At 35.3% G+C, this 12,997-nt stretch overlaps 2 protein-coding genes across 7 annotated transcripts in view; one reads left to right on the top strand and one right to left on the bottom strand.

The window, feature by feature from the left end:
* Positions 1 to 12,997, bottom strand: part of LOC142349931 (uncharacterized) — a 203,613-nt gene that overhangs the window by 165,189 nt on the left and 25,427 nt on the right. The window lies entirely within an intron of this gene.
* LOC142349806 (uncharacterized) overlaps positions 1 to 12,997 on the top strand; it is an 84,402-nt gene that overhangs the window by 57,530 nt on the left and 13,875 nt on the right. For 4 of the 6 annotated variants that reach the window (XM_075401588.1, XM_075401585.1, XM_075401589.1 and 1 more), the window contains 2 exons: positions 7,288 to 7,394; positions 7,862 to 7,900. In XM_075401588.1, the coding sequence (XP_075257703.1) occupies positions 7,288 to 7,394; positions 7,862 to 7,900 (146 nt within the window). Of the gene's footprint in view, positions 1 to 7,287; positions 7,395 to 7,861; positions 7,901 to 8,337; positions 8,378 to 12,997 lie in introns of all 6 variants that reach the window. The other 2 variants (XR_012760849.1, XM_075401587.1) reach the window with 2 other exon arrangements.

Genomic DNA, 12,997 nt, shown 5'->3' with positions numbered 1-12,997 from the left:
ATCTTATGTGTTCGAACGCTTGGCGTGAGTTGATTTGGTTTTGAGTAGATTTTTAGTCATGACTTCTGCGTGATCCAAAGAGTTTTTCCAAAATTTTAACTCCAACCTTTGTATTGTATGTCTGCAGTTGGCTACAATCAAGGTAGTAAAATAAGGTGACTCGGTACTGTGCGTTTGCTCATAACATTCCGAAGCACAAAAATGTTTTAACCAAAACAGATTTTGGTGAACTCTTGAATATAAAAGTCGATGGGTATTTCAAACGGCTTCAGTAGAGCTTTCAGGAAGCAATCTTCAAACTTGTAGAGTTGTAGAAAGCTTTCAAGATTTTTTAGAATGAAAGGTGAAACGGGAAAATTATTTTTGTGGACAGTTCTACTCAATAAGCGAAACAGCAGTTCTTCAAAAAATATTTAAAAAATCAGCGCCTCAGGACCTTCTTGAGTAATATTGTTGAGAAATATAGGTTCATTTTCAAATGAAAAATCAAGTACGAGAGCACAACAGGCAATCATATTTCTTTTAGACCAGTAAAATTACTTCTGATTTCTGTACTATTGTTCTTGAAACTTCAATGTCTCGTTACTTTACAATGCGTGTTAACAAAAAAAATGGATCAAGGGGTATGAGATCAGACAAAAAGTGAACATTGAACAGCTGTGAGAACGAAATTGTAGATTCAGCTAATAGAATCACTAAGGTTATTTTCGTCTACTGTTTGTTTGACAAATTCTAAGCTTTAGATACAAATGAGAGTCTTCTAAGCAAATGAAAAATAAGAAACGTCAAAAAATATATGTACTTAACTTTTTGGTGTCTATTCAGTGTTTGTCGTATCGGAAAAAAACGCTTCGGAGAAAGAGTTTTGTTCCCGAAAAATGCAATCTAAGCAGTGCTGCGTTTTTTCAATAGACCCTCAACTACCGAAATATTAAAAAAGATGAAAAATATTTTTTTTATTAGCAAGATTTATTTTTTTAGAACTTCTTCCGAACAGTAATCAGTAATCTAAGTCTTATTGAAATAGTTGAAACAAATTTGATCTATCTTGCTTTTCATGCAAAAGAATTGAACGGAATAAGTATTTTACAAGAAAAACTTTACAAGGAAACGATAGGTCGATTAATGGTTGAATTTCAGGTGCTCAAAAATGGATTTCAGCTCAAAACTGGAGTATTTTTTTGCTATTTCAATGTTTCAAAAATTTTTGCTTTTTGCACCTGTGTGCTTCTTTTATGGGCAGCCAAGTTTTTGTTCCTTTCAAAAAATTGACACTGAATTGCGTGCCTGACGTAATTTTTCGTTCTTGGTGGAGCGTTCATTTGAGTGATTAAGTTTTTGATCACTTAAGATTTGCCTCTCTTAAATTACCCTTATTCCAAGATTTTTGCTTACTTTAATTGAAGACGATGAGATCAACAGAGCATATGGCACTGTAATTGACGGTTATTTTAGGGCAGCTAGTAGAAACAAGTTATACCCTATATAATTTCTGCTAACTAAACTAAAAAAATTGACATTGTTTGTTTATCTATTTGAGACCGCAATTTTAGGAAGGGATGCTTGATTTTGGAAGGAAACGTAATTCCTAAGTCATAATTTAAAAAACTGACTAAATAGACAATGAAATTTGTAGTTATCATAAGTATATTTGGCAGTTTTTTTATGAATTAAAGTGATCAATGCAACTTTTTTCAGCTTGCAATTTGGTTCTTGCGTAGATTATAAATACGTGCTAATTTTAGGTTATTTTTTGTTATTCTTAAGCGCTTTACTTGTCCCTTTTAACACAAGAAAAATTTCTCTCTGATGCCATTATCTGTTTTTGGATATCTGATGTTTTTCTTAAGAAGCATCAGTTTTTTTATTAATAGCCGCGAAGCGATAGCGGCTATTATTGGGGACATCGTGGTTTTTTTTACAATTCAAAGAATTTGAATTGTATTGGGGCGCTGTCTTTTTTTTTAAGATCTGTTCACACATTTTCATGAGTTTTGAAGTCAAATTAGAGTAGTGATTTTGGTCACGCCGAAACAGGAAATGGAGCGAAAAAGCGAGTGGTTTTGCGGCGTGAATAGTTTTCGCTCTAATTTTAAAGTAAGTAAGAAAACACGGTGTTTGAACAAAAATTCGGTGTCTCGGTATTGGTTTTTCGTTCACATGCGGCAATTTCACTCTGATTTTTACTGTTTTTTCGATTTTTTGGATCGGATTTTTTTCTAAATGGTTTTCTCAATCCATTCACAGCTCATTCTAGGCCTAGTTTTTTGTTTCAATTAAATTTTCTTTTCTCGCTATTGGTTTTTTTGTTCACATGCGGCATTTCGACATTGATTTTCTGTTTATTTCTTTTTTTGTTCTGATTTTTTTTAAAATGGTTTTCTCAATTCACTCATAGTCTTTTCTAGGTCTAGTTTTTCTGTTTAGTCAATGAAAATTCTTTGAATTGTACGTCAGGACTTGTCCTGCTATGTTTTTTTAATTCGTCGTCTCCATCGATGATTCTTACGACCTGACTTCTTGGAATTGACTTCAGTGACTTCTATTGGTTTGCAGTTAAAATTTATGTACGTGACGTCGTTTCTGCTTTTAGGTCAATTGCGTGACTTACCTCACTCAAAAAAATGACTTCTGAACTCACTTATGGAGCTTTAATTTTTTATGAAGATTTACTAGTTAATAGTGTGCATCTAAGTAGTGCCAATCTTTCATGCCCTAATTCGTGATTATTAGTCTTGAGTTTTTGATTTCGAATATCAATTTTGAAATAGCTATTTAAGGGCTTTTTCCTTATAGAACGTATGTGTCAAAAAATTGACAGTCCGAAGCTAACCCAAAAAGTCTTGTGGTCAATTAAAGGACTGGTGGTCGATCTGTCTATCTTATTTCTTTAGGTGTTTCAATTCATGGAAGGCCACGAGCGTCTATCGCGGCTATTTTCCGGCAATCTGCCGGCTATGTTTTTAACATTAAAAAGTAGCTACTCTTTAAACTGCACTCCCCGGTTAACTACACGCACGAGCCCCTGTTCCTCAATACTGTTCTTTTGTATATAGAGATGTTTTGCACTAGTCATCGAGTTTTTTTTTGCGAAATTCTACAGGTAATGTTTTTTTTGTTGTAGCATTTCATTTCCACAAGATTTTCTGATAATTTCTAGTGTTCTAAAAGGGGTAGACAGGTAAAACTATCAGGAACAGTCAATCTCAAACCAAGCTCGAGCTAATTTTTGGGTGCTCTTTGTCTTTATGCTTGACCTATATTTCATTTAAAGCTGAGCTGCTAACGTATTTCGTGGAAGATTCCTAAGAATCGAATCAAAGTTTTTCAAAATTGGTTTCATTTCTCAATCGAATTTATAGAAGTGATCTTTAATATCATTTTATTTGTTCAAGTGGCGCTGTCCCCTTCCACGACTTAAAACAAAGTTGAATCCCGCCAATTGTTTGTAGCTGCAAGCTCAGTGTAGCTATATTGCGGTGTCCCTGGTTTATTTTGTACAAACCATGAACTTAATTGTAATTATGCTCAAAACGGGATGAACAGGTAACGTATTGGGTTCTGTTAGAGGCTCTGCTAAAGCCAGCTAGCTTAAGTTGTCCTTAAAGCACTTAGGATGCTGAAGCTGCTGGGAAAGGTAAATGATCAGGAATTCAAGGTAAATGATCAGGAATTTTATGCCCAAAATCGTGACGTTTTTTTTCGTCATTTATTTTGTTCTGTTGGTCATAATTTGTTAAGTTGACGTCTGTCAGAGTTCATAAAGGTTTTTCTGCCAGCCAACTTTTTTGATCACTGTTAATTGATCTTCATCATTTGCTTTACTTTTCCAGTTCCTTTTTTCATGTTTTTGAGAAAAAATGCCATTAAGTTTTTTAGCTTTTAAGGCCAAAGATTTTTTAAAGACAGAGAAATGGTTTTGAATATGTTCATATCGCTAATTGGACAAATTTTCATTGAAATTTGCGATTTCAAGTTAAAATTATGGTCATTTTTCTGTTTTTTAATTTTATGGGACTGATGAAACTTTTCAGAGAATGGGTTTGGCGAATGTAAATAGAGAAGTCGAGATCGACGAAATTGTTTTAATTTTTCTATAACAGGAATTTTCTCTAATTGAGTTCGATCTCGAGGGCCAAACGAGATTTTGTCAAAGCTTGTGCATAAGTTACTCCTTTTTGTATGGGTAAGGTTTAACTTTTTGTTCTTGCTTCTGTGTCTCTTATATGTATTTCCAGATTTTTCTAGACGGAGATATTGTTGTTCTATAGTTGTTTTGAGTCTGCAAAAATTGTCATTGAAGACTTAAGTATGGTAAATTAGACAGTGTTGCATCGATTTTTGTATATGTGTTAACTTTTTGTAATGTTGGTCCATTTTGAAATTTTCTTAACTGAATTCTGCATTAATTTTTTGGTGCTTCGTTCATGCATAATTTTTTGACATAAGTTTTGGTTTTCAAGATGTTGACACGAGAAGGTCCAGCAAATCTTCAGTAGTTTTTTCTAATTTCTTTTCTAAAACTTTTCGTCCGTTTTCCGACCTCTGTTTTCCTTTTTTTTAATTGACACGCTAATCTTAAAACTCTATACGAGGCTCATTTTTTCTTTTTCTCAAAATTTTTAAAACTGTTTTTGTTTGACTGGCATTAGTTAATTGGTACAGTATTTTTTGATTGCTCTCGAACAAAGTTTGTTGCAATTATTTTAGTCCTATGAGCGTTTTGGTGCGATTTTTTGCTTGACCATTTTTGTCTGACCTTTTTTTTTACTTTTGCACTCAAAAAGGGATCGGCAGGTAAATCCCTCTCTTGCAATTCACAACCCCCCTCCCACCCACACCCAACTCACCCATTCTTACGGCTAGCATAACTACGACCCAACTGGCTACTACCGACCTCAGCCGGTCGTTTCAGCGCAATTCGACCGACGTTAGTTGGTTATGTTTAGTTTATCATGATTGCATTTCAGGATTCGTGCTGCTTTGTTTTTTTGTTTCGCTTCCTCTAGCTAAGGCTGTTTCAGCGCATGGCCTAGTCGTTTGCGTGATTAGATTTTGATCTTAATGATTTACCTCATTCAGCAAAATGATTTCTGCGCTTGAAGGCTTAGTTTAGTTTGAAATAGTTGAATGTCAAAGAAACTCATATGTGCAATGAAAATCCTCAATAAAAGGCTTCCTTAGAGTGAATTTAAACTAGCCTTTTTATTATATTGTTGAGAATTTTCACAGTGCTTTAAGTAGCGTCGAAAGCTTTTGCTACTCATTTGTGTTACTGTTTCTATGTGTTGTCTACGGCACGCAAGTCCAGATTGCAGCTATTCGGACAATCTGCTTGCTATGCTTCTTGATTTTTGTTTTCCACTTTTCGACTTAAAGAATTCATTGTTACTTTTGAAGCTTACACGTGGTCTAAATGATAGCAGCAGATATTTTGGTTCCAAGGCATTAGTTTCAAGAATGTTCATTTGGCAAGCGAGTTCTTTCAAGGATATACTAATGAGGAATTGAAGAAACCTGTTATTCACTTGAATTCATGACAGTGGTTTTCATTAACGTTGAAACTGTTTTATAGAATTTTAGTGGATTTTTGAGTCTAGTCTGTTTTCCTTTTCTGTTTGTTTCTGCTGTCTCAAAAATTGAAGTTTTCGTAAATTGATCGGCTTCAGATTTTAGCTATGTCTAACTTGACTCAGATGCTCCTTATTTTTGAGAGGTTTTTGGTGAATTTTTCGATCTTGGTTTCCTTTGTTCCTTTTGTCCCTTTTTCACCTAACGGAACTGCCAAATATATTTTGACTTCTAAGTTGTTTTTATTTGCTGTGATTAAGACTTTTAATATCTAGTTTTGAGTTTTTAATTCTTGACAATTAAAAAGATTCTAATGTTCACCAAATTCCTGATTTTTTCCGTTTTGCTATGTCTGGTATTGATTTCTACTAGTTGGTTGTTTTGGGTTTTTATTGTCATTGCATTGTCTTTTCTAAGGACGCGTAGTGGCAATATTTATCGACAATGTTGTTCTTATGTTCTTAGTGTTTTAAAACTATTCAATATCAAGTCCAGAGGGTTACAGATTGATCTAAAACCGATATCTGTAGTCTTTCAAGTTGAAAAGTTGTTCACTCAACGCAGCGCATAAAAAAAACATCTTTCGCGTAGAAAAAAGTTATCCTGGTAGTTTTAGGCATTTTATCTGCTTTCTTGACTGTCAAAGTTTGATTTGGATGGGAAAATGTTGATTGTCAGGTCAATAATTAATTTAATTCTTTGGATTGCGATTGAGTACTTGTTCTGCTTTGCTTTTTTGTCTGAGAAAAATGTTTTGCTTTGCTGAGTTTTGGCATTTGCGTGATTTTTTTGGGTTTCATTTTTGATAATTCTGCTCAGTTGATCATCAAAGGAATCTACCATTAGAGAAAAGTCAATGTCGAAAAATGGTATGTAGCCCAAATTTTGATACCTGAACTACAATCGACTTTTCGTCATTTTAAAACAATTAATTTATTTTTTAATCCCAACAGGGGTCATGGAAATCTATGGCGGATTTTCTGCAATCTGGCGGGTATGTTTGCCACTCTAAAGTTGCTTTTGTTTTGCCTGCTAGTTTTGCTTTTGTTCTCTCGGATGGCATGTTTTCTGTTTTCGATTTTTGGCGTTTTGATTGGAATTATTTCGTCATAGTCAAGGTCTGAGCAAACACCAATTGTTGAGAGGTTGATGACAACCGTGTGGTATTCTTTTTAATCGACTAGATGTCATTACAATATTTGTAAACTTAGTCCATTTTTCTTTGCTGGGACTGCTGGTTTATGACATCCACTCTTTGGTCTTTGCTTTATAAACGGTGTCGATTAAACAGACAAAAAGATTGGTAGTCTGGTCATGACGCAGTGGTATGCCACTTTTTCTTTTCCGTTTTGTATTATGCTTTATCAGTGTTAATTGGGGAATATGCTATTCCGTCATTTGCAACTGTTATGGCAACGGGATTTGATTGTTGCTAAGCGGTTGATATAAAGTTACTCATTTCTGTTCAATCGAAAGTGAGGGAGGAGTTTTATCGTTCGAAACTTTATGAGGTCAGATTTTAAAGCCCGCTCGGCCGTCGTTTGCGAAAAAATTGTCGTTTCTTTTGAAAAGTGCTATTGCTACCGTAGCTCGAAACCAACTGCCGGAACTTAAATAGTCTCTGAAATAGGCACCGAACGGTTGCTAGCATTTAAAAAATTTCATGACTTTAAACTGAAGAATTCTGATCTCCAAAAATAGTTGAAATGTTTTCAGAGCCGGCAAAGCAGGCGACACCAGTTCACAAGACATCCATTTTCGAGTCAATATTTGGATCTTCAAAGCAGGACTCCAGTGCCAAAAACCGAGGAGCTCCAAATCAGGTTAATATTTCACAAAATTCTTTTTCCTGGCTTTCTGTTTGCCTTAAGGAACCCGTAGGTGCAACACAGTTTTTATGGTTATGACAATATCTAATATGGTACGTAAGTTTGGTATCCCGGATGCTCAATATCGATAGAAAGCTAATGGAAATCGATAGAACCCTGGTCTAAATGAGGCAACTTTAATATGAGACATGTATGCGGACTGTCACGGCAGAAGTTATAGTGCAAGACTTGTTGCAAGATAATCTGCGTTTGTGAGACTGTTACAAGATAGTGGGGACAGTTAAACCAGAGCTTTAACTTTGTTTTGAAAAGTTAATTTATTTATATTATTGAATCTGCAAATCATTGGAGGCAAACAGAAGTAAGACGTTGACTGCTAGAATTTAATTAAACTGGTGTTGATCAAAGCAAATAATTACCAAAGTACTTGCTGTAGTAATAACTTATTCTCAATCTCTTAGGGTCTTGCAAGTTCCTTCTTCTCTGGATCACTGAGAAAGGTAGTCATAATGCATACAAATACTCACTGTCAAGTCTTTCTCATTTATTCTTCAGCATCTTTCGCTTATTGACATCAAATCATAGGGAAATCAAAATCCAAGCTGATTAACTCGAATGCTCTGTAACTTTTGATCTTTAGTAAATTCAAACTGCTCTGGTTTCGTTAAACTTTATGCTCATCGAAAATAATAAAATAAACACTATATATTAAAGCAAAATTAACAAAGTGTCGTGCTGGTTTGAGGAAGTAATCATTCTTATGTTTTGAGGCTTAATAATAATGCTTATTTTTCTGAAAATTTATGTGGCTAATCTTCCAAAATTTTGCATCCATGTTATAGAATTACATGAGATTATCGTGATCAAAGTCATTATATCACATCGGTTCATGGTTTCGTGCCAGTAAATGATCAAATATCTCTTGATTGTTTTCAAGCCTATCTACGTCATCCTTCCAAAAGGAGAAGGGAACAAAGGTGAGTCCACAATGCTCACGCGGACACAAGGATTGCCTCAACGTGAACAGAACTAGATTTTTTTGTAAAACGTGCATTGGGTTTTTCAAGGAAAACTGTTTTCTTTTTCAACAGTAAAATTGGACTATCCAAATGGACGTTTTAACAATTTATATCTATGTAGATATTCATTTTTAAAGGGTAGTCCGCTCTCAGATCTAAAACATTTATCTGTGTTAAATAAAATAATTGTGAAGGATTATGAAATAAATTTTCACACAAAAGAAAACAGTTCGCATGTGGATAAGTTTTGGGACGGATTAAGGGGCTATTTGCACTTGTGTGTTGAGGTTTTCTGCTGATTGGTAGCACTTCATTTTGAAGTATCTATTGCGAGGTTTTTATTTCAGGTTTGCTTGATGCCGGCGATTGAAATTAAGTAACGCTCTGACATCGACAATATGATTCGTTGGAGAGTAATTGGGTCGACGTTAGTTTGTTGCATGTGTTATTCGACTAAAACTGCTCCCCAATTAGATTTTCGTTTTTAATTGATCTTAAACGAAGTTCATAGCAATTATTGTAAACGTGTTTGTCTTTTTTTTATGCAAAATTTTTGCTTGACCGTTTTTGCCTTTTTCTTCTAGAACATTCTTTGACGTCTCAATTGACTTTTTCACGCCTTCGTTCTTCATTTTTGAGTGATCTCTATTGTTCGCACTTCGAAGTAAAGCTTGTTGATAACATAAAATTGGTCGCAGCATAGCAAAAATATGGGCTTGTTAGTCGTGTGGGTAGTGCATCTGGTTATGGATCTGGAGGTCAATGGTTCGAATCCCGACGGGGTCAAATATTATTCCTCCCGCCTGTCGTTCGAGAGCAATTCTTCCGACATTAGTGGGTTTATGTTTCAATTTGAAGTCAACGTGGTCAATCGCGCCTTCTTGCTTTCCAACTAGCTCGGTTTGTTGTGTTGTTAATAGCTCCGATAGTGAGCTATTATTGGCCTTCTCTTTGTTTTTATTTTGTTGTAAAGATTTTTGTTACAACTATATGACGTAGATCACTTCAAATCTGCCTTTTGTTTATGCGTTCATGCAATTTTTAGTAATTTGGCTGCGTGACGTCATTTTTCACACAATTTTTTGTCCTTTCTCGTGATGAATTTTGTAGTCATTCGTGACTTACTCACTCTCAAAAATGACTTTCTCGCTTTCAAATTGACTTCTAGTTACTTCAGTTCAAGGAGATAAAATCAGCTGAGTATATGGCACTCTAATTGAAAGTTATTTGAGAGCAGCTAATGTACATTCATAATCATATCATAACGTGTCAGCAATTAATAAAGGTAATTTTCTGTTTTTTAAATTTTTTTAGTTGCCTAAAAGCTCTTGAAATGTGATCTTATGCCTCCCTAAAAGCAAGGCAAGACTGGGAAAACACTTTGATATCTTACAATTTTTTGTGTTGAAACTTCCAAAACAGTGAATCATTAATCCTAGTTAGTTTCTCCGGAAATTATGATCATATTAGCATTGGGTTTTTCAAGGAAAACTGTTTTCTTTTTCAACAGTAAAATTGGACTATCCAAATGGACGTTTTAACAATTTATATCTATGTAGATATTCATTTTTAAAGGGTAGTCCGCTCTCAGATCTAAAACATTTATCTGTGTTAAATAAAATAATTGTGAAGGATTATGAAATAAATTTTCACACAAAAGAAAACAGTTCGCATGTGGATAAGTTTTGGGACGGATTAAGGGGCTATTTGCACTTGTGTGTTGAGGTTTTCTGCTGATTGGTAGCACTTCATTTTGAAGTAGCTATTGCGAGGTTTTTATTTCAGGTTTGCTTGATGCCGGCGATTGAAATTAAGTAACGCTCTGACATCGACAATATGATTCGTTGGAGAGTAATTGGGTCGACGTTAGTTTGTTGCGTGTGTTATTCGACTAAAACTGCTCCCCAATTAGATTTTCGTTTTTAATTGATCTTAAACGAAGTTCATAGCAATTATTGTAAACGTGTTTGTCTTTTTTTTATGCAAAATTTTTGCTTGACCGTTTTTGCCTTTTTCTTCTAGAACATTCTTTGACGTCTCAATTGACTTTTTCACGCCTTCGTTCTTCATTTTTGAGTGATCTCTATTGTTCGCACTTCGAAGTAAAGCTTGTTGATAACATAAAATTGGTCGCAGCATAGCAAAAATATGGGCTTGTTAGTCGTGTGGGTAGTGCATCTGGTTATGGATCTGGAGGTCAATGGTTCGAATCCCGACGGGGTCAAATATTATTCCTCCCGCCTGTCGTTCGAGAGCAATTCTTCCGACATTAGTGGGTTTATGTTTCAATTTGAAGTCAACGTGGTCAATCGCGCCTTCTTGCTTTCCAACTAGCTCGGTTTGTTGTGTTGTTAATAGCTCCGATAGTGAGCTATTATTGGCCTTCTCTTTGTTTTTATTTTGTTGTAAAGATTTTTGTTACAACTATATGACGTAGATCACTTCAAATCTGCCTTTTGTTTATGCGTTCATGCAATTTTTAGTAATTTGGCTGCGTGACGTCATTTTTCACACAATTTTTTGTCCTTTCTCGTGATGAATTTTGTAGTCATTCGTGACTTACTCACTCTCAAAAATGACTTTCTCGCTTTCAAATTGACTTCTAGTTACTTCAGTTCAAGGAGATAAAATCAGCTGAGTATATGGCACTCTAATTGAAAGTTATTTGAGAGCAGCTAATGTACATTCATAATCATATCATAACGTGTCAGCAATTAATAAAGGTAATTTTCTGTTTTTTAAAATTTTTTAGTTGCCTAAAAGCTCTTGAAATGTGATCTTATGCCTCCCTAAAAGCAAGGCAAGACTGGGAAAACACTTTGATATCTTACAATTTTTTGTGTTGAAACTTCCAAAACAGTGAATCATTAATCCTAGTTAGTTTCTCCGGAAATTATGATCATATTAGCATTGGAGTTTGCGTATTATAGCGGTAATTCCGGGGAAAATGAGTTTTTGCGGTTACGTAGCTCAAGACACTATTGACACTGGCTTACATACCCCCTTTAAAACACTCACGTGCTCATTTTAAAATGCCGGAAGTCTGCAGTGCCAGAAGTTAAAATGCCAGAAGTTGCTACTTAGCCAGAAGTTCACTTCCGTTGACTTTCGTCATTTTAAAAGAATGTTTCGCGTTTTAAGCATGGTTACGTGACACCGCAGAAGTCACTTCGAAATTCTGACTTAATATCTTGAACTGCTCCGCAGTTCTCGATAAACACAAGAAGTTCTCATTGACTTCAAGCAGAGTCACGTAACCATTCATTAACTCATCTTTGTGTTTCCTTGCCAAGCGTCACGATCAGGGCAGTTAATGATTTTAACGCTTCAAGTTCAGTTGATTGAATTACTCAGTCGAATCAAGTTTTAATAATAAACGGGATTTATTTCCTGATCCCTATAACTTTTTAAACAGTAATAGATGCTCTAATGGTTTTTTTAGTTGCGCTCGAATGAAATATGAGGTCATTATTGCAGTCCTGCATCTTTTTTTAATTGCTCTCAAATGTAGTTTCGAACAATAGACTTTTATAGTTGCTTAGTTTCTAATATTTATTAATTAAGAACTTCTCGCAAGGTTCAAGGTGGGAAGGTCATTTTGAGAAAATTTCTTCCGAAAACAGTCCCTCCCTTATCAAAACTACAGAAAACCCCCTCCCAACTTACCTACCCCCTCGCCACCGACCTGTAACCACCTAACCAACACCACCCACCTACATAGCCCGTCCCCTCCCTCCTGCCCACAATTAATATACATTAATTAGGAACGTCTCGCAATGTTCAAGGTGGGAATATCATTTTGAGAAAATTTCTTCCCAAAACAGTCATATCATATCATATCATACAATTTCGACTGTCAAAACTATCAAAACTACAGAAAATCCCCTCCCAACCTACCTACCCCCTCGCCACCTGCCTATAACCACCTAACCAACACCGCCCACCTACATACCCCTACCCACATCCCCTTAGCAAAAATTTTGAAACTAAAAATTGTGTCTCCATTTTTAAATCATTTCTTAGTTTTATTATGCAATTAATTTGTTATTTCTTTTCTTCGTTTTTTCTTATTCATGTTAGGTTACGTTAGGGACTTTTCGAGTTATCTCCGGTATTCTACCGGCTATGTTTTTCAATCCGATTTCCCTTATTATCGACTTTTCGCCAGATAGTTTTTCTCGTTTGACTATTTAACTCTCGTACTTTAAAACGGGATAAACAGGTAAAGCCCGGAGGGCATTAAGTTGCTGATTCAGTTGTTCAAATTTAATGGATTCTTGCTTGACCTTTTGACGTTTCGAGTGACTTATACCGCCTGTATTTTTCGGTATCTAAATTGCCCATCAGTCGACAGAAGACAATAATCGGTCGTGATTGTAAATGGCGATGTCAGAATTCCTATATCCCATCCTAAATCAAGCTCATTTGCTAGCCTCTCTGTTAGTACCGCCTCTGGAATTTCGAAATTGTATGATATGGTATTATTGCCGAGTGGGATTGGGTGGTTTTCAGTGTACCCCCAATTTCATTGTGTGCATGATTGTTTTAGATATAGATGACTTCGTAAGCCTCTTTCTC

This window comes from Convolutriloba macropyga, chromosome 11 (assembly GCF_964194025.1).
Source record: "Convolutriloba macropyga chromosome 11, txConMacr16.3, whole genome shotgun sequence".
Taxonomy (NCBI): domain Eukaryota; kingdom Metazoa; phylum Xenacoelomorpha; order Acoela; family Convolutidae; genus Convolutriloba; species Convolutriloba macropyga.
Note: the sequence above shows the minus strand (reverse complement) of the source record. Positions and strands in the feature narration are given on the sequence as shown.